The sequence below is a fragment of the Tenrec ecaudatus genome, chromosome 13 (assembly GCF_050624435.1).
Source record: "Tenrec ecaudatus isolate mTenEca1 chromosome 13, mTenEca1.hap1, whole genome shotgun sequence".
In the NCBI taxonomy this organism is placed as follows: Eukaryota; Metazoa; Chordata; class Mammalia; order Afrosoricida; family Tenrecidae; genus Tenrec; species Tenrec ecaudatus.
In genome coordinates, this window is record NC_134542.1 from 13,433,827 (window position 1) to 13,460,596 (window position 26,770).

The 26,770-nt window shown below is 44.4% G+C and overlaps 1 protein-coding gene across 1 annotated transcript in view; it reads left to right on the top strand.

Annotated features, from left to right (window-relative positions):
• DOCK10 (dedicator of cytokinesis 10) overlaps window positions 1–26,770 on the top strand; it is a 161,789-nt gene that overhangs the window by 22,564 nt on the left and 112,455 nt on the right. Inside the window, exon 3 of the mRNA XM_075529295.1 lies at window positions 11,583–11,672. Coding sequence (XP_075385410.1) covers window positions 11,583–11,672 — 90 coding nt within the window. The remainder of the gene's footprint in view (window positions 1–11,582; window positions 11,673–26,770) is intronic.

Sequence of the window (26,770 nt, forward strand, 5' to 3'; positions counted from 1 at the left end):
CATCTGCCCCACGTGGATCCCTGACATGGGCACTCTCACAAGAGTAGAAAGCCTCTGTTTCTCCCGCCGAGCAGCTGGGGATTTGTGGTGAGCAGCTCAATGCAGAGTTGACAGTCAATGGGCAGAAATGATCTTGTTCTAATGAAAATTGCCTTTTCTGGAGAAAACTCAGGGGGAAAAAAATAAGACAGGCTCATCTTTCTCCCTTGAGGCCGCCGATTGGTTTGAACCACCGACCATGTGCTTGGCAGCTTGACGTGGAGCCCACTACACCACCTAGTACAAGGGATTATATTCACAGACCTCGGTTACCTTTCGTGAGACACTCCTGGGACGTCCCACTTCTTTTTTTTTCTTTTTTTGATGTCCCACTTCTTAACCAATTGATTTACTTTTTTGGGGGGGGGCGGCGATCTGCCTCCTGCCATCAACAGTTATGCTTCATTGAACAAGGCATTGTCTCCCTAATGACTGCTATCTGCCTAAGGCACCTTATAGCTTTCCTAAGGGGGAAATTGTGAACTTTTACTGTGTTGTGACTTGTAGCCCCACCCCAAGTATATATTATAAATCCTAATCCCTGGGAGGAGGGGGTCCAACCCAACCTACCAAAACAACAATCTCTAGGTTCAAAAAGTTCCCTATCATCCAAGAGGCTCAATTTCAATTGTCATTAAGTAACTGACAAATAATGGTGTCATATTGAATAGTATTACCTTGAAATTTGCTAGTTACGTTCATGGAAATTGCTCTCGCTATTGGGTAGCCTGGTGCCTGCTGGAGTATGGCCTTGACAATTTTGAATAGTTTTTAAAAGGAAGGATATTTGTGATACGTGGAAAATATGAAATTCATATTTCAGGATCTATAATTAAAGGGTTGCTGGAACACAGTGGTGCCCATACATGTGGTGGCAAAGGTATAGAACATATGATCTATGTATAGAAGTGAGACAGATGACTCACACAACCTAAAATAGTTCCTACTTGGCCCATTACAGTAAAAGATTTCTGACTCCTATTGAGCCCAGATGCAATTGATGTTTTCCTTGGCTGACCTCTGCTCTAAGTTCGCTCTGCTGTTACCTGCTCCATCCATAGCCCATGTCCCCTTGTAGGGATGCTTCGCTGATGGGAAGCCCTTGGCAGATGCCCTGTTCCATGGGTTAATCCTTGAACAGAAGGTCAAGTTCCTTTGGGCATGCGTAGAGAATCTCTACCCACCCCCCAATAGAAGGCAGCATGAGAATGACCCCCTCAATTGTAGGGCATTGCAGAGGGTAGGGTCAAAGTTCCAGAGATGCCGTACTCCCTCCAGGCACCATCAGTGCAGCCTCGCCCTGTAGATTGGAGAATCCAGCTCACTTCCAAGGCTCCACGTTACCAAGCACCCACACTTGCAGCAGACATGATTCATTACTTGAGTTGTTTAATCAATATTTATTCATCACCCACGAGGTGCTGAATATAGAACAGCACTTCCCAGACGTGTGAGGCTGTCAAGAAAAGCACAGCCCTGTGTTTAAGGAGCTTGTCCCTGATATAGAGGAGACACCGAGCAGATTCAAAATGAATGTGATTAGGGTGTATCAGGCAGCAGGGCTTCTTCACCTGGTTCTTGATACACTGCACTGACTCACTGCCCTCAAATCTGGGCTGGCTCATAGAGATCCCATAAGGCAGAGTAGAACTATTCCTGTGAGCTTATGAGATTACGTATCACTGTTTATGGGAGTAGAGAACCTTGAATGGCTGGTGGTTTCGAACTGCAGACCTTTCAGATCTCAGCCCAACTCATGACCATTACACCACAGGGATCCTCCACAATTTTTTTCTTCTTCTTCTTCATTGCTTACCATGTCCGTTTTCTCATATTGTAAACATGGACTTGCATGCTCATGTTTCTCTCTGTTCTTTAGTCTTGAGCTGCCATCAGCCTGTGTCTTCTGGAACACCCCACCTCCACCCCCCAGAAGTGGTCTTTTAGCTGGTCTTCCTGCTTTCTCTCTTGCCTCACTTTGATTCATTTACACATAGTAGTCAAAGGAACTTGTAGAAACACACATCATGGCATGCTTCGGCTTTGCCGTCCTGTGATTCCACATTGCCTTAAGACTCAAATGTCCCTGCCACCTGCTCATCTCTGACTCCCCATTTCTTGGTCCTATCGCCAACCTCTCCCCAATCAACATCTACACCAATACCTATTACTCTCTCTGATCTCCAGACTTTGCACGCTAACTCCTGTTGGGCGGTACTTTCTCTCAGTGGACCGCTCACAAAAGGCCTTGTTGACTTCCCACCTACATTTACCCCTCCCACGAATTCATTCTTTCTTAGCTCATACCATTTACTACTCTTTCAGGCCCATATGACTTACTCCTGGGAAGATCTGCCTTTGCTGGTTTCCTCCTCGATCGCTTCTTCCTGGCCACTGGAACAGAGCCTCCAGGAGAAAGGGAGATTGTGTCTATCTTGACCACCGCTGGCTCCCCAGCAACTAAAACAGAGCAGAATGGTTTGGGGCACAAAGCAGGTGGAGGTTGAATATTCATATCATGAATGAACTTGAAGAAATACGCTGCTGTTATGGTGGAGAGGAAATTCGAACATCTGAGAGACTCAATAGGAATCATTCTGAAATGAAATCTGTACATAGGCAGGGGGAAAGGTCATCGGCCTGCTTTAATGATGGGGAGCCCCATCATTAATGTGGTACTTCATTTTGTTTTTGATACAACCGACATGTCATCTTTAAAAAGCAGCACTAAGATCATTACTTCCTCCTCCAAATCCTCATTCTGGTGTCTGGACATTTACCGAAGATCAGCTTGCTCCATGTCACACTTTAATGTAACACTCACTTAGTTGTGTCTTTCACTAGACAACAGAGAGATGAGTTTACACCCAGAGTCCATGTCTCCACACAATGCCTGGTTTATGGGCACTTGGTGGAGGGACAGGACAGTCACTGTCCTTGACTCAATCATGTCTCAAAGCAATGCTGTGGGTGAGTCGGACGGTCCTTGGGGTTTCCAAGGCTGTGAATCTTTACTACAGAAGACACCTCATCTCTCCTCCACGGAGGGATGGTGGGTTCAGACCAGCCTCCTCTGAGTGAATAGCCCAGTGCTTGACTACCTGTTCCACCAGGGATCTCAGAAGGGACAGGAGAAGAAGCATTTTCTTTTATCTTGGTGCACCTGGTAGAAACGATCCCCCTTCTATGCGTTTTGTCTGATCAGATGTTGGACTTACACACTGCTTATAGCATACCAATTCACCAGGAGTAAGCAATACACAGGCATGTATTAGCTTATACATTAAAAAAGAACCTACACTAACTGCAATAATCCTGTTGGCCACTCTGGTTGTTTGCTCGATTCTTTTTAACGTCGGTACAGGCTCAAACAGAAGGACGGCGCAGGCCCCAGCCGTGTCTCAGTCTGATGCACGTCGAATTGCTCGGAGTCAGAACCAACTAGGCAGGACCTCACAGCAATAGAAACAATGGAAATGGTTTTACAAACATACACACGTCTCCATAGTTTTTTAAAAAAGAAAGGAATTTAAGAGAAAATAAAAAGACGTAGTTACCCAACTATGACTTAGTCAAAGTGACCTGGAAGGGGGAAGGTGGACACAGCCAGGTGCCAAGAGCAGTGTGAAGGACACACTGAATCACAGTGTCCAGCGAGGCCGCTGAAGTCCAGCCCAATTCGGAAGCACATGAGCAGAACTGAGAGAGTCAGAAATGAGTTTCCTGTGCTAAACAAAAGATCCAGAGAGCCCGAGTGGACTCATTTCCATGAGGTGCAGAACTGTCACTAAGAGGGTACGGAGGTCTGAAAGCGTGGAACGTCGTCCGCTAGGGCAAGGCAGCGATTCGTGATGTTTTCAGTAGATCATCCCGCAGAACTGGACAGCCGGTTTCTTTCTTTAAGGCTCAGTCAGGACGCTCTGCTGAGCAGGTTCCCCACGGGTGACCCGGTGACCCTGCGGGTGTTTGAGATGCCGGTGGCATCGCTTCTAGATCGCAGCACACGAGAGCCACCCCAGTAAGATACACGGACAGGTGCGTGATGGGAGACCCTCGCAAGATGCCGCGACACACTGGCTGCAACAACAACCTCTAACATAACCGTCCTTGTGAAGATGGCAGGGTTTCATTCTGTTGAAGGAAGGGACGCTGTGAGTTAGAAGCAAACTCAGTGGCACCTAACAACAACAGAGGAACGAACAACTCGCTGCCGTCGAGTCAATCCAGACCCAGGGAGACCCAGTAGTACAGATAGGACACTACCATGAGTTTCAGAGACTGTAGCTCTTTAGAGAGCAGAAAGCCCTGTCTTGCTCCTGCAGAGAGACTGGTGCTTTCAAACTGCCGACCTTGCAATTAGCAGCCCGACTCATAACCATTACGCCACCAGGGGTCCTTAAAACAAGGACAAGCTACACTGTTATCTGTATTTCATTCCTACACCTGCTGCTGTATAACAGCTCAACTCCATGGGGGCACCTTCTAGTGCGAATACTCAGCATCGAATAGAATACTCATCTCTGATGGATAAGATTTGTCTCGTTGTATGCTCCTAATGTGACCCTGTGTACAAGACAGAATCTTTGCACAGTCTTACTGAATTAAAGAAGCTCTTTCGAATCGCACCACTATACCAGTCTTCAAAAATGCAAGCAGACAAAAACCTCTGACTCACAGCTACCACATGGTAAAACTGTAGGCTTCTGAGACTATAAATCTTTGTAGGAGTAGAAAATCTCATCTTTTCCCTGCAGAATGGCTGATGGGTTTGAACCGTCAATCTTGTGGTTAGCAGCCTGACGTGATACCTCTTACACTACGAGAGTTTAGGACTTTGTACTACTCTTCAGGGAGTTAATATTTATTCCATCTTGTTCACCTGTTATTTCCAGTCAATACCCAGTCACTAGTGCACTGTTTAGATAGAAATTGTAATAGCAAGAATCAGGGATTGATTTTTTTCCCTCCTATCTGCTCTACATCCTTGGTTTAGAACCTTTGCTAAACCCATTGCACTGAGTCCTGTCCAGCTCAGCCACTCTCTGTACAGTTTCCAAGACAACAATCTCATCTTTCTCCCGAGGAGCAGCTGAGATGTTGAAACCATGGTTTTTGCAGTTACATAACCCAATGCTTCATGCATTGCACTACCAGCTTCACTTGCTGGTGCATGAAAGGAATATCATTACTTGGAAAGAAGCTAGTTAGACAAGAGCCATTTTATAGCTTCCATAAGCCACCAATATGAGCACGAAGCTTTGCTGACTCGTGGAAGGTCTCAGGCCTTCAACCCAGAGCAGTTCCGTTTTCCAAGTCAAAGATCGATGTGACAGGCTAGCAGCTTGTCCCTGATCGTCTCAAATCCTACCTTCCTATCAGGGTTCTAATCTTCACCAGGCTCTAGTCATCTCAGGTGGAACCAGTAGTCTTCTGTGGCTTAGTGTTAAGACTGGATAATTTATGGATTCCAGGCCTCGTGGATTGTGGATTCCTTGCTTGTTCTTATCATAGTGCGTGCTTAGCCGAAAAGAGCATCTGGCGTGTGGGACTTCCAGCCCCAGCCGCATGGGTCATTTTATGAAAGGAAGCAGAGAGGCCTTAATAGGTTTCAAATGGCAAAGCAGAAAGGTCACGGGTTCTCATTTTTCTCTGCTCGCTGCTCTGACCGAGACAGAGCTTAATATTTTGTAAGAACCTGGACATCTTTTTCCTCCTTGGCTCCTGAACCTGCGTAGCTGAATTCTCAGGGCTCAGAGAGAGCATACACGGCAGCGTAATTGCCATTTAAGAGCTAAGTTGTAGTTCGTTGGTATGATTTCTAACCACTTCTTCTCAAGGTATATTTTTGCATTTGCTAGCTGCTGAGGCTGAGATTTAGAAGGGCTTTGAACCAAGGATGAGGAACATTAGGGAGGGCAGAACTCAACCTTGACGATTGCTAGGAGAATACTATTGATTGGACACTGCTGTAAATGTTAGGTGTGCAGTTTGAGAGAGCCTAGAGTACTCACTTGTGTAATGCAGTAAAAATGTGGGAAGCCTGTTCTCCGTACTCAACATCACACTAGAAACATATGCCCACACGAAGACTTATACCTGATAGTTCACAGCAGACTATTGGGACTAGCCTCCACGTGCAAACACCTGCAGTGTCTATAAACCGGCAAAGGGACACACACTCAGTGGTGTGTTCGCGCAGTGCCATCCTATTTGACCACAAGGACAGATGTTGTGCTGATATGTGGCCCCAGCATGGGGGAAGCGTGAACGCATTATCTGAAGTGAAAGAAGTTAAGAATAAAGGGCTGGATCTGATCGGATTCCATTTAGACAAAATAGCCAGCACAGACAAGTCCACGGACACAAAAAGTCGATTAGTGACTGAGGACATAGGGTGTGTGTGCTCCCGTATGTGGAGCTTCTTTGAAATTGTTCCGTACTCCCAGGTAGCTGTACAACTCTCAGAATATACCAGAAGCCCCCAAATTGTATACTTGCACAGAGTGGGCTTTGGGGGCTTTCAAGTGCACCTTGATCAATACTGTAAAAATGAGATTGTATTATAAGAATGGTTGTTGTTAGGGTACAGCAAGTTGATCTTGACTCACAACAACCCGTGTGCTAGAGTAGACTGCCGTGTAGGATTTTCCAGGTGACTGAAAGCTTGACAGGAGCAAATCATCAAGTCCATGTCCCATGGAGCCCCTAGGGGGTGGGGGGTGGGGGCTCAAACTGCCAACTGTTCAGGTAACCACAGAGCACCAGAGGAAGAAAACAACAGAAGCAACAATAACAAATACACATAGACAAACAACAGATAACCAAGACACACTAAAGGCCATGTCAAAATGTATGACATGTGACTCTTACGTTTTATTTCAAAAGAGATTTGAAGGGGCTTGCTTTTATACAAGGAAAAACAAGACAAAAGCGTTGCCCTTTCATCGATGCTGACTGGAAGTGCCTCACGTGGACTGGAGAAGAACTGTGCTCCACACAGGTGGCAATGGCTGATTTTTCAGAGGTCGATCATCAAGCCTTTGCTTTGTTGTTTTGCTTGTTTTCTGAGGTGCCTGTGGGTGGACTTGAACTTCAGACTGTTCAGTGAACAGACAAGCATGTTAAACCACTTGTACCATGAAGCTTCTCCTTCTCCCTGAGAGGTGGCCGTGTGCCTGGCTGAGACCCCATGCCTGCCTTGGTCGGATGGGGACAACCATTCAATTCGCAGCCACTGTTCACGATTGGGCAGGAGCCTTGGTGACACAGTGGGCCAAATATAGGTCTGTTAACCGCAAGGTCAGCAGTGGGTTTGGGTTTGAGTATTTTGTTCACTGTTTGCACATTTCTGACATAGTTCCACTTTGGCCAAACAAGAAGAACCTTCTCATTTTGAAATCACATTCTCATATATCTAAAACAATACAATAAAACCACAATAAAGGTATTTTTTTCTGAACCTGTCAGAGAAGGGGGGGGAGGGGAACCCAAGCAACAAACAATAGTGTCTTTTGAGTATCTAGTAGAACACTCAGTGTCTCCATCGGAGGAAATTGGATGAAGGTCACTTTTAATCACCTGCGTCGATGGGACTTGCTAACGGGGTGATGGTTCAAAGTCATCCCGGGTGAGACGGCTGAGGGGTGGCTTCCCAACCTGGGACGGATCGATTGCGGTCGGCATCTTCCCTGCCTGCCGGCTTTCCTTTGGACTAGCTAGATATTCAACTTCCGACCGGAGGAGCCTTTCTCCTCCCCAAGATGGGGAAACAGCCTCAGTTTTAGACTTTGAGAGTGGCCTTTGGCCAATTGTGGGCCAACTGAGAAGCGGCCCTGGGGCAATTAGAATGAAGTGTCTGTAGTCATTTTAGCCACTTGAAGGGTGACTGGGGGACAACCACCAGGACTAGTCAACACCAGAAAGCAGAGACCAGAAAGGGGCCGGATGCAGCCCGAGATCTGAACCTTTCAGAAGTAAAATTACAAACGCTTGCATCATCTCACAGCAAATACTTGATTTCCCAAGGCCTCGTCCCTGAACAAGAGGCCCCTCAGAAAGCTCCACCAGCAGGGGAGCAGCTCGGCTGGGTTCCAAGGCAGCCCCAGATCCGTGTCATGCTATTGAGCTTCGCTAATTGTCGACCAATGGGTTTCTAAAGAAAAACAGGAAGTCTGTTGTGGCCAAGGCAACTTGTAGTGGTCTGAAAGCGTCTGATTCTCAGAAAAGAAATTCTTTGTAGCCATATTAACAAATGCGATTCTTTATCATCTTCTCCTTATTTGATCAATTTATGATGGTGTCAACAGGGACACGTTAAAGACCTCGAGAAGGAGATGAAGTACCGCTGTTCTCAAACTGAGAACCCACTTCTGACGCTTGACCGTGGGCTCCCCAGGTCCAGGCCAGTGCTCTGGTATTACAACACGATCAGAAGAAGGTCAGCAGGCTTCATAGGCCTGTTTTATATGTGGATCACTTGCCTTACCTGCTGTCTGCCGGGAAATGCATTCGATGTACAACATATGCCTGCAGCTAGAGGAATTTTCAGAATTGTCGCATAGCCACGGGAGAAGGAGTCAGCCATAGTTGGCTTATTTTGCAGAAAGCTGGTAGCAGTTCAGATCTAGAAGTAGTTGCTCAGTCCTAAAGCACTTGCTCAGGCTACTTTTATTGACCCGGTGCCATGTATTTTCAAATGAGCATAAACGCACATGTGTGTCGGGTCCATCTCTTCCCTGTGATGTCACTAATCAGGTGATTATGTGAGCATCTTTTATTGCCAAACTGAGCTCCTTTGCTAGTCACTTCCTCTTTATGAAAGAGAAGGCAAAGCAACTTCTTAAACCAGCGAAGTACAGAGTCTGCTCGACTGTGCCACAGACCAGACTCTTCGCAGAGCAACTAGTTTATAGTTTAACTGAACAGGATTTTAACTGAGCTGGCTTTGGAACCAGTCCCTCCGTTTGACGTTAAGCATGCCCTGGCATCTATTATTATGAATAAAAAGAAAGAAGCCAATAGGATAGTGGGAAAGACCGTGTATGTGTGTGAAACCATTGTTTTAAAATAATGGCCAACAGGGCGAACCTTTTGGATTGAGAGAAAGCTTATCTCTAATAGTTTGCTCAATCTCATCTTCTTTGCAAACCAAGTAAGTTAAACGTTGCTGTGAGTTTTGGGTCCAAACAGGAAACAGAGGTGTGCCCAGATAAGGGCAATCCAGCAGAAAGCCCAAGAGCTCATTGGAGGGATGCATTTTAATCTTCTCTTCCGAGCGTTTCAGCAGATGTTAATCATGGCGTATCGTCCGCCTGGGTGAATTACATAAAAGAAGCGACATCAGGGAGGAAATGCAAACGCAGCTTGCGATGTGAAATCTAAGTGGCAGCCCCTCGGCCGGCCCTGGTGTCTCTCACAGGGGAAGCCAGGGCTCCATGTGTGAGTCTTCTCTCATCTCGGCGCGATGGCCATGAGTGTTTAGACAGGACTTTCGAGTTCTGTTCACGCCATCGTGGACAAATCCTGAGGCACGTGGGTCCACCCCGAGCTCAAGGCCCCCCAGTAGTGGTTTTAGATTAGCAGAAGTAACCCAATTACACTGAGTTTGAGTTCTGTTGTTGTTGTTTTAATGGGTCAGAAAATAGCTTTCTGATGATTTTTCATCCTCTCTTTTTTTTTCAATTCACATGACATTCTTCCTCTTTCATTATGACCAAGCCCACGATCTCCAACATGCACGTGCTTGCTCACACAGAACTGCAAGCGCCAACTCACATGCACTTCCACTGACACGCACATAAAAAGCACCATAACCACACACACGTACATACACACACAGACTCAAACAGACACACCTGTGTATTCAGACGCCACTCAATAGCCACACATTCTGATACCACATACACAAGTGCTCACAAACCACATCCTTAGACAGATGTACACTTGCATCTCCAATCCACACACTCATTACATACCATATATGTACCTTCTCGCCTGTGCACACCCACACAACACACACTGACTCAGCCACATATGACAGTTCCTGTGTGCTCATACAGAAGCATGCACACACAGATACACACAGACCACAAACCATACACATGCTCACACCGACATCGCACACAAACAGAAGCAACCAGACACGCACACAGACCTTTTCACACTCACTCAGCAAATTCAACAAATCTGTATTTAAGGACTCTGGTCATGGAGTTGACTTCAGGAATGAGAACGAAGAGAGACTTGAAGAAAATATGAGGCTAGAGGGAAGCCAGGTGGCCCTTGGTGTCAGAATGCAGCAGCAATGCCTAAGACGGAAACTCCCCGACCTCATTCCTAACCATTTCCTTAAACATGAAGGTTCTTGAGACTTTCATCTGTTTCAGCAGGTTAGGCTTGAAAAATGCCCTTCTTGCAGCTCGCTCTGCCCTCAGGTCAAGTCTGCCTTGTAGTGACCTGACAGGACAGAGCGCAGCTGCCAGCTCGGTTTCTGACAATGTCCGCCTTTAGGGAAGCAAACACCTCTCCCTTTCTCCTCTGGAGCAACTGGTGGGTTTGAATGCACACAGTGCGGTCAGTAGCCTGCCACTTAACCCACTCATTGAAATCAACTTCATCCGTGCTTTAGACATCCTGATGGATCATACGTGCTTTTCGATGTACAGTAGAAATAAATGATCAAAGTGTTGATACCATCGATGCCAACAGATTGATCACCCTAGAGACTGAGGAAATAGGCACACCCGTGGAAGCAGATGGCTGGTGATGGAAGCTTACGGCTCAGGTCATCCCTGTTTTTTCCAGCCGGGTGGAGCTGTTGATCTCTAACGAGGAAACAGTCCATGACGTTCCATGTGGGATGGTTTATTTGAAGGATTACATTGCATGGTAGCCTGTGTGTTTCCATTTTCTTGCATGTGTTTGGTTGGCATTGAGGTTGAAAAGTATTCTGTTTAAATGAAAAAAAGATGATGTGTTTTCTTCAAGGTTTAGATGTACAGAGCACCCGTTCTACTCTACCATCTCTACGTGTGACCCCTCACATGCACGCTACACCTGTGAGCGTGAGTGTACACACACACACACACACACACACACGCACGCACACACACACACCTTCCAAAAGGAGCCGAGTGCACTCTGCAGTTACCCAAAAGGGGACTGACCATTGCATTAAAATAGCACAGACCTTTTTCTGCATTTTTGCCCTTGACGTTGATTTTGACATTACCAAAAAATAAATAAGATACCTGTACCACTAGGAATGCACTCCAGTCAAAAGAGATGCCCCTTTGTTGTTGTTAGTTTGTTTTCCGCAGGGAAGATGCTGGGGTTAAAACGAGGCCCTGCAGTGGTAAGACTGTCGTTGCCGTCACTGCAGCAGTGGGACCCAGAGCCATGTTCAGAACACCAGAAGCTTCTGCCAACACTTGCTAGCCTTCAGTGGGATGATCTAAGATCACTTCCAGATGTGCTGGCAGTCTGGTCGGCTGCTCAGTGCTTTCCCAGTAAAGTGCTTTATTTCATCTCACTGTTCCCCTCAGATCGCCACGGTACCTTGGGATATCCGAACCTTGTACTCTACGGTGCCTGAGGATGCAGCGAACAAAGCAGAAAGTTTACTGGTGAAAGAGGTAAGCGGGTGTGATGCCTTCCCTCCATGCGTAAGGCTTTGGGGTTCTTCCAGTTCGCCCTGAATCCAATGTTACTGCTAATATTCGCAAACTTCCAATGGCTTAGTTCTTTTAACCTCCATTTGCTATGTCTGGGCTTTGGCTTTTCCTGTTGAGCATTTCCCATGATCCAGTTATTTTTTTAAAAAATTTTGTTTTGTTTTGTCTTTTTTCATTATCTAGTTTCTTCGTTTAGGTCTTTGTTTTTGCCTTTGGGGTTTATGTAAAGTCTCCGTATGAAGAAATATTTGAGAACTCCGAAGAGAAATAGTTACTATCCCTTCATGTGCTCAGACTGTATTAGAGGCAAGGCTTCACGTAGAGGAAACTTCTAGATAATGGGGTTCCTACTTTAAGAGGGGTGTGAAGATTACTTCTCTTTCCAGTACTGACTATGGAACTAATCTATAGAAAAGGCCTTGTGGACATTTTTAAGAGATTGATGAAATTTTGTTGACCTTGCATCTGCATACATGCCGCTGATGAATGAGAGTTTCATAAAAGTGTTTCTTCATCCATCCACACTGCAGGAACCTTGTGGGGCAGGGCATGAGTCTGATGAGCTAGTTCCCTCTTCATTCCATCCTGGAGGTCCATAGGAGCTATGTAAGGACTGTTCATTGAAATGATGGATGAATGAATGAATGAACGAATGAGGATAGTCTACAATGAAAAATCTAGCCCAGCCCAGGTCATACTGAAGTGAGAGTCACCCCCAACCCCCAAACCCGGCTATTGAGTCCGTGCGAACTCGCAGCCACCCTGCACAGGGTTTCTGAGGCTCTTCACCTTGGGAGAAAGAGCCTCATCTTTCTCTTGCTAGAATCAGAATGGAGTCTCAGATCATATAAAGTGGTGTATCCCAGTTAGAATTTAATTAATGTGTTTACGACAGCAGCATTTCTTCTCACCTCATATCTATGTGTGTTACTATATGTTATATATGTTTGTTATTATGTGCTAGGATCACCCGTGTACATAATGCACCTGTCTGTTTTGGCTTTATTTAACCTATTGCAAGGTGCATTTTTCAATCCAGATCATTTTTTGCCACAAAATGCTTTTTTCCCTAATTCAATGACTGCGTATGCATTTCCCAAAGTCCACATTGGCTTATAAAATACCTTCTTAGAGTGTAGAGAAAGTGCAGATTTATTAGTAGTTACAGATAGCATCAGGGGTCCTTTTTCTATATCTACACCTTCATTATCACACACAAGCTCACATTAATAAACAAGATTGTTGCTGTTGTTGTTAGGTGTTGTAGAGTTGGTTCTGACCCATAGTAAATTTACGTACAATAGAAGGAAAAATCTCCTGGTCCTGAACTAGTCTCAAAGTTCATCTCATGTTTGAGCCTGTGCTTGCAGCTCCTACCTCAATCTATCTCATCAAAAGCTTTCTTCTTTGTCACTGTCCTACTTTACCAAGCATGATGTCCTTCTCCAGGGACTGGTCTCTCCTGACAACATGTCCAAAGTGCGTGAGACAAAGTCTAGCTGTTCCTGTCTCTAAGGAGCATTCTGGCTGTACTCTTCCTAAGGCAGGTTGGTTTGTTCTCTTGGCAGTCCATTGTACATTCAGTGTACTTCTCCAGCAAACAGCTGACCTTGCAGTTAGCTGCCCAACGCACAAGCCATTAAGCCGCCAGGGCTTGATATATGTGCGCACTGAACTGCAATCTCTTAAGTGAACAGTAAACCAAAAAGCCCAACTCCTGCCATCAAGTTAGTGCCGACTCATAACAACCCAATAAGACAGGGTAGAACAGACCCTGTGGGGTTCCAAGACTGTAATTCTTTCTCCTGCAAAGCGGCTGGTAGTTTTGAACTGCTGACCTTGCAGATCAAAGCCCAAGAAGACACCCTCACCTTTCTCCTGTGGAGCAGCTGGTGGGTTTGAACTGCTAACATTGTGGTCAGTAGCCTGACGCTTAACCCACCAGTTTAAATACGCCTTCAGTCGTGCTGTGAACATCTGGAGGAATCATATGTGAGTAGAATGGCATGGAACAGCCACCACGAGAGGCTTTTATTCTTCCAGCAAATTATAAGGGGGTCACAGGATTACTTTCAAAATATAAAGTTAAATAATACTTGTCATAAATGTCCAGGAACCACCTTTTCAGCCTTTAAATTTTCCTCTCGCTCTCTGACCTTGTTGTTAGGTGAGGTGCCATCGAGCCTGTTCTAACGCACAGGGACCCCATGGACAACAGAAGCAAACCCCATCCCGTTTTGCACCATCTCCACAATTGTCCTTAGGCTTGAGCACATTGTGGAAGCCGCTGTGTCAACCCATCTTGTCCAGGGTCTTCCTCTTGCTCCCTGTGCCTCTACTTTACCAAGTGTGGGGTTCTTCTCCAGGGACTGGACTCCCCTAATACCATGTGCAAAGTACATGAGACAGAGTGTCACCATCCTCTCTTCTAATGAGCCTTCTGACTGCACTTCTTCCCAGGCAGATCTCTGTTCTTTTGGCAGTCCATGGAACTTCCAGTATTCTTCTCTAGCAACATAATTCCAATGCATCAATGCTTCTCCAACCTTCCTTATTCAGTGTCCAACTTTCCATGCATATGAGATGTTGGAAAATACCAGGATTTGGGTCATGCACACCCAAGTTCTCAAAGTAGCATCTTTGCTTGACTCCACTTTAGAGTCTTGTGCAGATTTTTTCCAATTCATTCTTTGGTCTCCTAATTGTTCCTTCTATGAGCATTGACTATGTATCCTAGCAAGATGAAATCCTTGATAACTTCATATTGTCTTTGTTTATCATAATGTTACCTACTGGTCCTTTTGTGAGGATTTGGGTTTTCTTTACGCTGGATTGTAGGTCACACTGTTGGCTGCAATCCTTGATCTTCCTCAGTAAGTGCTTCAAGTCCTCCTCACTTTGAGCAAACTAGGCTGTGTTATCTGCACATCTCAGATTGTTAGTAAACCTTCCTCCAGTCCTGATAGCATATTCCTTCTCCTGTAGTCCAGCTTCTCTCATTATTTGTTGAGTGTATAGATTGAGTCAGTGTGGTAAGAGTATCCAACCCTGACATCTACCTTTCCTGATATCGAACCAGGCCGCACTCCCTTGTTCTTTTTTCAGAATTGGCCCTTGATCCAAGTACAAATTCTTCATGAGCACACTGAAGTGTTCTGGAATTCCCATTCTTCTCCAGGTTATCCATAGTTTCTTATGTTCCACACTGTCGAATGCCTTGGCATAGGAAATAAAACACAAGGAAACATCTTTCTGGTATCCTCCGCTTTCAGCCAAAATCCAGGTGACATCAGCACTGATATCTCTTGTTCCATGTCCCCTTTGAAATCTGACCTGAGGTCCTGGCAGCTCCTGGTGATCTCAATGATAATGCTTCATAATTTGAGCATTATATTGGGCCCTCTTTCTTGGAATGGGTGCAAAAAATATCTCTTCCAATCTCTTAGCCAAGTAGCTGTCTCCAAATTCCTCTGCATAGACAAGCCCGTGCTTCCTGGTCTTCATCGGCTTGCTGAGCCAGTTCCGTTGGTATTCTGTCAGTTCCTGAAGCCTTGGTTTTGGCTAATGCTTCAGTGCAACTTGGACTTCCTCCCTCGGTACCACTGACTCTCGATCACATGCTACCTCTTGCAAGGGTAGAAATGTCAACTTGTTCTTTTGGGCACAGTGCTTCTGTATTATTATCTCCGTTAGGTACTTTTTACATCTTTCAATATTTGGCTCACAAATTCTTTTAAGATGGCAACTCAAGGCTTGAATTTTTCTTTACTTTTTTCATTTTAAAATATCCTGATCGCATTCTTCTTTGGGGGTTTTCTAATTCCAGGTCTTTACACATTTCATGACAATATTTTACTTTATCTTCTCAAGCTGCCCCCTGAACATTTCTGTTGGGCTCTCTGACTTCCTCACTTCTCTCATTTGCCTTAATGACCGTACAACCTGAAGGACGCTTCGGAGTCCCTTCTGACAACCACTTTTATCTTGTCGGTCTTCCCCATCATTTAATGAGTGCAGGCTCTCTTCATACGTGATATTCTTAATGGTGTCTTGTAGCTCATCGTGTCTTCTGCTGTTAAAGAGTTCAATGCATCACATTTGTTCCTGAGATGTTCTCTTACCTAATCATCAAATTATTCTTTTTCGTCACCTAGGAGTAGACGTGAATGCGTTAGCACAAGCATGTTGTATCTTCAAGCCCGCATTGGTTGGACTGCTCTCAATTCATTTCAGTAGAATTAAACAATAAATATTTTAAGGACTTAAATTTTTTTACGATATACTTCCTCTCCAATGCATTGACTCCCACGCTGGATCACATTGTATTAGGAGTCAAAATGTGTGCAGTAAAGAGTGTCCATGGGATGGAAGGCTTGACTGTTGTCATCATTCCTCCTTTACCACCATCCTGAGCTGATGGCACCAAATGGAAACAAAATGCTGTGTCCCCCATAACCCCACCACCGTGCAGGAAACAATAGCCTGAAACCAGATTATTGCATTTTAATCAGACAGGTGCTGTAACAGCAGCACTACGGAAGCATTGATGTAAGACAGAGAAGCAAGGTCTAGTCGGCTGGCTAGGGAAAATCGCAGATGTGAAATGAACTGTTTAGTATGGGGGGAGGCAGGTGATTCGCATTTTCTACTACTGAAGAGAGGCAAGCCAGTCTGGAGATTTACGTATTTTAATGCCTCAGGTTGACCACCATAAAAACCTATCCTAACATACTGCTTAGCAGTGAGAATGGCAAGACGTCCTCTAACACGCTTTGTACATGTTATCAGGAGGGATGAGTCCCTGGAGCAGGGACACCATGCTCGGTAGCATGGTGGGTCAGCAAAAGAGGAAGACCCTCGGTGCTTCAGTGACAGTGACCGTGGGCTTGAGCATCGCAAACATTCTGAGGTTAGGAGGATCTGCTGCACAGAGGCTCACTATATGTCAAAGGCACTTAACAATACTGACGTATCAGAGTGTCATTCTGGTGACAGTAAAGAAATTAAGAAGCTAGAATTGATAGCAATTAAAGAGATAGAATTGGCAGTCGTTATTAAAAGGGATCTATGAAACAGAGAGGCTTGACAGAGGTGATAGTCGTGGAGTTAAATTAAGTACGATGTTGAGGGGAAAGCGGGATACATGAACCTGTAAGATCATCACACTTCACACCCCAGAGAGAGCTGTCCAATCCTGGGTTAAACATGGGAGGGAAGTGTGGGAATTACTCTAGATCTGAAAGCTGAAGCTTTGGGTCCAAGAACAAGGATGACTGGAGTAGAGACGACCATCTCTCTAAGCGGCTGGTAAAGACGGTCGTACCAAAAAGGGGGAAATTGGATCAGGCAGAGAGGTAAGAGGAGAACAAGTAGAAATTATTTTCTCAGAATCACAAAGGGAGGAAGTCATTGAAGAAAGAGTGCACACTCGTATAAAATACAAAGGAGGGTCAAGTTCAGGGGATTTGGTAATTTCCAAGTGGTCTTTACCAGACTGTTTTCAGAGTCCCATGAATTAAGCCCTGATAAAAGATGTAGACTGTGTTATTTATTGCACTAGGTGATAGCATACATGTTTTCCAAGGCACCATGAGAGCTAATACAGTCAGCATATTGGAGCTCTTCAGGCAGAATATCCTGTGTGCACCAAGTAGGAAGTCAATTCAGTAGGCTTTGTGTTGATCTCTAAATAATATAGCAAAACTATCACTTAATTATGTAAGAAGTAATGTTCATATTAAAACAGGTTCCCTCTGCCTTTTCTTCCTTTCACTCTTCTCCATTTGAACCCAGAAAAAAATAACATTCGACTCGTTTAAGATAAAATTATGAATATTTGTGGCAGAGACACAGAAAGCCCTAATGTGTTCTGTGTTGCACTGCTAGCCACAAGGTCGGCAGTTCAAACTAACCAGCCATTCCTTGGGAGAAAGATGAGGCTGTCTATTTCTGTAAAGATTTAGAGTTTTAGAAACCTCAGAGCCATTTCACTCTGCCCTATAGGGTCGCTATGAGTTGGAATCAGCCAGATGGCAGTAGGTAATTGTTAAGCAGAACCTTGCTTTAGAGTGGGCAGAATCTTGCCTTTTGTTCAGGAAACTCAGGTTTGTTTCCTTGTGTGCAACCACCATCTGCCAGCCAGACTTATGTCACTGTGATGCTGAACAGCCTCTAACCCAGTGGCTCTCCACCTTCCGAGTGCCGTGCCCCTTTCATACACTCCTTTGTGTTGTGGTGACTCCTCAACCATAAAATGATTTCCGTTGCTCCTTCATCGCTGTCATTTTGCTACTGTTATGAGTCAGGTGACCCTCGTGAAAGGGTCGTTTGACCCCCACAAAGGCGTTGCGACCCACAGGTTGAGAACCACTGCTAAACTAAGACAGACTAGGAAGAAAGGCCTGGTGATCTACTTCTGACAATTGGCCACTGAAAACCTTATGGATCCAGTGGCTTCCTTTGCAGCCAATCAGAGGTCTGGCCAATGTTTCATTTCATTATCAGGTTACCGAGACTTGGGATCTACCTAATGGCAGCCAGTATTGGCAATTGGAGGAGTAGCGGTTACACATTGGACGTCTAACTGCAAGTTCAGCAGTTCAAAACCACCAGCCGCTCTGCAGGATAAATATAAGACTCTATCTCCATAAAGAGCTATTGTCTCAGAAACCCAGAGGCAGTTCTGTCCTACCCTATAGGGTCGCTGTGAGTTTAAATTGAGTCAAGGACAGTAGGGTTTTTTTTGGTTAAACAATGGGCACAAGGTACAAATCCACATAAGTAAAAGGGAAATTAAACACATTGAGTCCTACACTGGAATAATAATAATAATAAAACTACCCTGGCACGAGAGAGCAATCTCTGTCAAGATGCTAATTGTTGGTGCTGTGGGTTAGGCCTTATAGGGTCACCGTGAGTTGGAACTGACCCCACAGCCCCTAACAAAAACACCACCAGCCTCCACAGGGTCAGCAGTTTGAACCTACCAGCCACTCCCAGGTAGAAACACTAGACTCACTACTTCCAATAACACGTGAATGCTATGGGCTTGTTTGGGGGGGGGGTATTTTTATTAATGGAAATAAATGCACCTATCCAGAGCAGGGCTTCCCAAAGTGGGTCATCCTGCCTCCTGGAGGGGGTGGGGGCACTGGAAAAGTCCTGGGAGAGGGCAGGAGTAGCTAACTACTCGTTATCCTGGATTTCGATGGGCTGTGATGCCAACATTTTAAACATTTTAACAATTAATTGCCAGTATGACACATTGAGTAATGTATGTGTGTGTGCGTGCGTGTGTGTGTGTGAGTGTGTGTGAGCGTGTGTGTGTGTGTTTGTGTGTGAGTGTGTGTGTGCATGTGTGTGTGAGAGAGAGTGTGTGCGCGTGTGCGGGTGTGTGTGTGTGTGTGTGTGTGTGAGAGAGAGAGAGAGAGAGATTATAGCCTAATTTTGAGAACCTAGGAGAGTGAATTATATCTTGTCTCAAGAAAATGAGAAACTGGTGAATCTGGTACTACTTTCATTTTTCCTATTATCAATCATTTTATTGGGGGTTCTTACAGCTCTTATAGCAATCCACGCATCACTTGGCTCAAGCACTTTTGTTGTGTTATTGTTTAAGTTAAAGCAATTCTGTAAGTGGTGTGCATGATGTTAAACTGTTTCTCCTGTGTGTTGAGAAGGGAGCCGTACTGCAACACACACCCCTCTGTCAGGGAATGTTTACTCTAGAAGGTGTTTGAATCTTGTGTGCAATATAACGTGCACTGAAATCCACCCAGAAAGGAGAACAGGGTCCTTACCCAGTGACTTTTAAAATAAAATTAAGTAAAAAGCAAATTCTGCTTTCTGGCTCTGAAACGCTAGGCAGTGGGGCAGCAAATGAGTGATGCTCAGGCAGCTCTGGGCTGGAGAGCCGTCAGCCTGGCCCTTCTCATTCCAGAGCTGACTTTGGCGATGCTGTGGCATCGGGTCCACATAACAATTTAAGTTCTTGGAGGAGTTGGGGAAACTGTAACTATAAAACCCCCTTCAATGGAATCATAATGCTAGTAAAATGATTGTTAAAGAAAACTTATTTGTATTCAATTTTTGTTTTTATTTTGAAGAATGGGGCTCTTTATTTATTTGTGAAGGTTTTATTGGGGTTCCAAGATATTCAACTGTGTTCCATTTTAAAGATAAGTTCACACGTAAAACCAGTTGCCATTAAGAACACTCAGTTTTGAATCCTGGAGACGCGCTGTGTGCCAGTTCAGACTGTGCTCCAAAGCGTTTCCAATGGCCGGTTTCCTGGAAGTGGTTGCTAGGTTTTCCTCCTCCCTCCCTGCTTCCCTCCCTCCTTCCTTCCTCTAGCTGCCTTGCTTCCTCCCCCCCTCTCTTTTTCTCTCCTTTCCTGCTCCCCAGCTTCTCTCCCAAGCCCTCTCCCTCTTTCCCTCTTTCTTTTTTCTTTCAATAGGATGGAGTTACGACCTTTGGATCTGTTCTTTCCTCTGAATGGGAGCATTATGTCTTCTTAATTATTATATACAGTTCATATTACTAATGAATGAGTACACACACAGAGATAATTGCAAGTGTAGCTTGTTACAACGTGAATGTGCCTTAAGCCAGATACTGTCTGTACATCGTATAGATAATATATTAAAACTTAATTCGGTTATCTTATATTTTGTTTCTTTTTTCTCTTCCCTTGACTCAAGTTAATATGCATCTATCCTCTAGGTTGTCTTTCACACTTCTTTCTCTCTTCATCCCCTGGTAACCAACGAAGAATGCTTCTTTTAGTGTGAAAACTTTTTCTTGACTTTTTATAGTAGTGGTCTCTCTCTTGTATATGTATATGTATATGTATATGCATATGCATATGTATATGTATACATACACACATGTGCACATATATAGCTATCAACATATTTCATTTGGCATCATGTCCTCCAGGTTCATCTATGTTACGATGTGTTTTTACAGATTCCTTGTTCTCTCATGTGGCATAGTAGTCCTTTGTGCGCATGATCCATAGTTTGATTGTCCATTCTTCCATTGCTGGCATTTAAGTAGTTTCCATGTTTTTAATATTGTGACAGGGCTCTGATGAAAGGGGTCTGCACTTATCTATGCATGTCATGGAATATATATATACACACACACACACACACACACACACACACACACACACCAAGTGCATTGGTCTTTTTGTCACTTTCTGTAGCCGGTGTACCATTTCACAGTCCCATCAGCAATGTGGGAGAGTTTCAGTGTCTTCCCCTCATGCTTATCAGAATTTGTTTTCTTCTTCTCCTTCACCTCTTTAATGTTTCTATTATTGCTAGATTTGAGATGCTATCTCAGTGCTTTCAGATTTGCATTTCTCTCGTAGTTAATGCAGGCGACCAATTCGTCATGTGTTTGCTGGCTGCCAGCTTGTCTTCTTCAGTGAGATGTCTTTCCGCGTCCTCTGCTCTTGTTGGAATGAGGGTATTTGCATAGTTGTTGTTCCAGTGTCAATATTTTTTTAAGACACAATTTCAGAGAGAAACCTCTTGTCTGAGTTGCCACTGTCAATTTGCTCTCCCTCGTCTCCGGATGACTTTTACTAGAGTGAGAAATCTTTTGATGCACATCGTAAGTGTCAAACGTCTAGGAGATTCCAGTCACTTAGACGTTGTCTTACACTGTTTGTTATTAGGCTTTTCAAATGAGGTGCGTTCGGTCTCTTGATTATTCGTCGAGGCATGAACCATTTATATATAACTCGGTGCTCTGGATGTATTCATACAACCACACACACTTGGCGATTTCAAAAGATTAATGGCTAAAAGAAAGCACCGAAATATATTGTCTTAAAGTTGACCTAGTCGTATTTATAAGGACAAGCCAAAAAGTGTTGATATGAAACCAAGAAGACTTTTACTAAACAAAAGTGTCAATCTGCGAGGCTTTTACTTCCGGACTTAGTCTCCTCTGGGTCCATGTACTTCTCAAGACCGGCCTTCTGCCTCTGAGCCTTCCCTGAAGCATCCGGCACCCCTCAGTTTACTCCAAGTCAAGCCACGACGCTCTTGCCGGAGCTCTGCTGGCGTAATGGGGTTGGTACGTGTTGGGCTGCTAACTGCAAGATTAGCAGTTCGAAATCACCAGCTGCTCCTCTGGAGAAAGAGGAGGTGGTTTATGCCTGTCAAGAGTTACCGCCTCAGAAACCCACAGGGACAGTTCTGCTCTGCCCCGTCGGGCTGCTGTCAGTGGGAATTGGCTGGCTAGCAGCAAGTTTGGCGTGGGTCACATTTTTGGGGGGCTCAAATCATGTTGCTTTCGAACGTGCTTTGTGTTTGGGAACTAACAGACAAAATGTGATTCCGGCTGTTGGGTGGATGCGATAAAGCTTCCCCATGAAATTGTCATCACGCAGCCCTGGGTACCCGTGAAGAGGGAGCCGGTGCTCTGTGGTGTGGGAAGGACTCCTGGCCACAGCTTTCTTCACCGTTGGCTCAATGAGCTCATTTTCACTTTTCCTCAAATGCCTTCATAGTATGTCACTGCTCACCCAATGTCCTTTGAGAAAATCTATCAAGATTACCTCTAAGAAACAAGAGTCAGCACCTTCTGAACTGACCTCTCTGCTTTGAATGTAACTGGCCAGCAGATCCCCTTGGAAACTGCAATTTAGAGTGGACCTTTTTTCTAAGTCACCCTGTGGAGACCAAGACCATGGTAGTACTGAGAGGACTTGTCTGCAGCCGTTCACTGGTCACAGAGGCGCATCGAGACATGTTTGGATTGCAATCCACTGGTGCATCTATGAGCTGAAATCCCACTAGCCATTCTTCCCGACCTACCCTCCTTTATGCGACACTTTTATTCCTTTCCACGGTCATAGAAAGCCTGGATGGCCCTATGCTGCTACTCCAAAAAGAAAAAACAATACTAACAGTAACGCGTCCCCTAGAGTGGATGAAAATAAATTCAAACGCACTTATCATTGACATGAAAGTAAATGGAGGGAAAAATACTGATGAGAAAGTGGAAAACAACATGGACGTATTTCAAAGTAAAGTGGTTATGCATTGCAGATGCACAACCCGAGAGAAATGCATTTTCTAGTCACTGGAATTCCAAGAGGAGTCATCTTAGCTGCAAAGATGTGTGCGTGTGTGTGTGTGGGGGGGGGGATAATCCAATTCTAAATTGGCTTCTTCTCCCGCACAATAAAAGTCATCTCATAATGTCTTAAATGAGTGGCACGATTATTAGATCGTAACTTGGCCGAGGTTGTTTAGCACGCTCCATTATTCATGTTCTGACAAATTGCTTGTGAGAACCGGCTGGGAAATGAGTGTCTGGTCCCCGGTCAGACACAGGTGTGATTTATGAGAGTCTAATTTTATAGGTCGCTCAGCTGTTTAATAAAGCGCACTTTGAAAACACATTACAAACATTTTGGTTCATTCCCAATTTAGAATCAACCAAGATACTGAAAGGAAAAGTCAGGCCACTTTATCATTCAAAGTAACAAAATCATTTTTTAAATGCTTTTCATTTCCGGTTGGAATATAAGATTGCATTCTGTCTCATTTTTTAGTGTCTTTCATTTTGTACATCTACTTATATACATATTAAAATGATCTAATATCAAGTAATGTTTTAAGAAATAAGACTAGAAATTTACTCCATAAGATTGTATCATGGTTTCTGAAAGGCAGTTATACCTATATTTTACATTGCTTATTTTGTCCAAAGTTATTATTTAGGATGAGTTTTAGGGATTCCTTAAATGCCAAACCTGTTGTCTTCTCTAGAAATTACTTAATTCCTTTTAAAGAAGCACCAAATGTGATCCAATGGAGGAAGGCGAAATGTGTTCAGCACCGTGACTACAGCATTCCTGCAGAGGGTGGCGGCGTGCCCAGAACTGCAGAATGTCCCATGCCCCACCCATTGGCCTGCTCATTGGTGTCTCCTTTCTCTCGCAAGTGTCTTATTGGGGACAATAAATTATCCACGCATCCTTTTAGAACATAATTTACCCAAATTCATTTAGGTTCATGATGTTGCATCTTCAAGAGCTACACAATAGTTATAATTAAGATGGGAGTGGGTGTGTCTGATCATTTCCACTGTTATTTTACAAATACTAAGATATTCCCAACAGTGCCTGAGGGCTTAACGGGGCACCTTTTGTAGCTGCATTAATCTCCCTGGCAAGAAAGGAGGAGTCTAATTAGATAAACCTCTACAGCTAGAAATAAAAAATCGTAATTTTGCATCTAAAAAGCCTGTTCATTTCCTCTGGAGCCAGAATCTAATCACTGCCTCTTTAGGATATAGACAATTGTGTTGCCAAGCCCAAATGGCTATTTGAGGTGGATTGGAGCTGATCTTGATGATTCTCCAACGAGAAGGGGAAAAAGGGGGGGGAAACAATCTTTTCTTTACAGGACTTTAAGATGGCCTTTACCATTGCTCACTCTTTCCTAAAGTATTTATATTTTTGGAACATTTCCAAGTGTCAAGTTGAGACATTTCTAAAGGAAAAAAAATGGGTCCAAAAATTATTTCACTCAACAAATATAGGTTGAATATCTACTGTCAACAAAACCCTGTGCTGAAATTAAACCACTCTCTTTAAAGGCAATATCCGTGTGAGTTAGTCGCCAGTCATGTGTCAGTTTGTGATACAGTCCATGGTGGGTAGCCTGTTGCTATGATCTTGGAAATCTAAACCCACCGCCTACTCATAGCAACCCTATAGGACAGGACAGAAGTGCCTCTGTGAGTTTCCAAGACTACAATCCTTTATGTGCCTCTGTGAGTTTCCAAGACTTCAGTTCTCTATGGGAGTAGGAAGCCTTGCCTTTCGCTCTCAGAGCTTGTTGGTGGTTGCAAACTTCTGACCTTGCAGTGAGCTGTCCAACGAGTAACCAGCAGGACTCCTAGTGGAAGAAGCTACCCATATTTAAAATGCCATGCTGGACAGATTTGGGGTAGCATCTAAGACACAACAAAAAAGCCAGGCAATCCACTTCTAGAGATCAACCAGTTAAAATCCTATGGTTCCCACAGAAGGCTTTTTGATCCAATGAGCCTGGCATAGGGCTAGTCAATGATTCCTTCCATTACGGGTCTAAGTTGGCGCCAACTGAATGACAACTAACAAAAGCAACACGTGAGTTAATTCCAGGGGGTAATTCCAGTTTTTAGAGTCTACTCTTACCAAGTGGGGAAGCCTAGGAGTACTGGGGAGGCGCGGGGCTAGTGTTGTGCTGTGCTAACTCCAAGGTTGAAGGTTCAAGCCCACCACAAGTTCCATGGGGGAAAGATGAGGCTGTCTGCACCTGTAAAGTTTCACTGCCTTGGAAACTTTAGGGAGAAGTTCTGCTCTGAGAGGAACACATTGGTCAGAATCACCTTGAGTCAGTGGATTTGGTTTGGGGTGAGAGGGAAGTTAGGATCCCAAATCCTTAATCCATTGGCAAACCAGTGCAGGAAGGACCCACTCATGCTATTCCTCCTGTGGAATGACGGATTCTGCCTGGTGAAGGAGCAGCATTTCTCTACCTCCTTCAGAATCACCTGAGGTTCCTAACAGTAGAGGCGCCAGGGGCTCCTTATAGACATATGAATCCAGTATATCTTAAGTGGGCATCAGGGCCCTGAATTTAATTAGCAATGCAGATGATTCCAGGACACGGTACATTGTAGGAAACAGTTATCCTAATGGCATCAAGGCCTTTGGCCTGTGGACATTGCCCAACTTATTTGGGTCTAAACACATACACACAGGTGAAAAGCATAAAGATTTGCAAAGATAAGAAATGAGTAAAATGCATATCAGGACATCACTATGTAGAAAAAATGGACCAATGCTCAGTCTTTATCTGATGGGGATTGCAGTCTCATCCCAACTGCATGTTAAAGGGTACAATGAGCTGGTGTTTTGGAACAAGTTCTGTGGGCTAGGACGTCAGAAGGGAACCTAGGAACCATGACCTTGGGCTCAAGGAGCCCTGGTGGTGCAACCTGAAGCGCTCACAAGGGCAATGGTTCAAACCCACTGGATCCTCCGTTGGTTTCTGAAAAGACTACCCTCTTGGAAACCCTGTGAGCCAGTTATACTTTATCCTATTGCGTTGGAGTCTAAATCCATTTCGTGGTTTTCGGTTGGTCGGTTCTATGACTGCAGCAAGCAGAGTGATCAGTAGCCTAAGACTGAATTTACAGCAGATCATTTCAACTCAGTTCTGAACAAAGAGGAGCCGTTGTCTTAATAGTCCCTGATGATTTTCTTAGAGTCCTGTGTGGGCTGGAACCAAGAACAGAGAGTCGGTTTCTCTGCGTAGCATTTCCAAAATGCCATAACGATGTAGGAGAAACGTTTATGTGTTTGTAAAACGCAGCGATTTTTACAGGGTCAGAGAAATCTCAGACGTACAAGGACTCTAACGGGTTCTCCCTTCTCTTGGTGATCTTCACCCACCCACCTACCAGCAGAACTAGTACATCTCTCTCAACCTGTGCTTTTGTAAATAATCAAAAATAAGATATTGTCAACTACTATGTATGGGAATTATAAATTAAAATCCAACTTACTGGGGAAATTTTGTTTGGAAGCAAGTAGTTATTGAATGTTTGCTCTCTCTACAAAGGAGCCCTGGTGACCTAGGAGTTCAAGTGCTTGGCTGCTTATTCCAACCTAACACCAGATCTTCTGGGGAATGATGAGGAAATCAGTTTCTATAAAGATTCACAATGTCAGAAATACTCTGGAACATTCTACGCTGCCCTTATAGGGCCATTGTAAATCAGAAATGACTCTGTCAATAATATTTTTGGTCCTCTGATTTGGTTTTTTTAAATGTTTTTGTTTGTTGATCTCGTCTTAAGTGAAATAGTGGTTATGAGTTTGGATGTGATCCTCAAGGTCAGCAATTCGAAACCACCAGCTACTCGCAGAAAGATAGGGATTTCTACTCCTGTGAAGAGTTACAGTCTCAGAAGCTCAGGGGCAGTTCTACCCCTCCGTAGCAGCTCCCTGTAAATTAGAATTGACTCCATGGCCGTGAGTG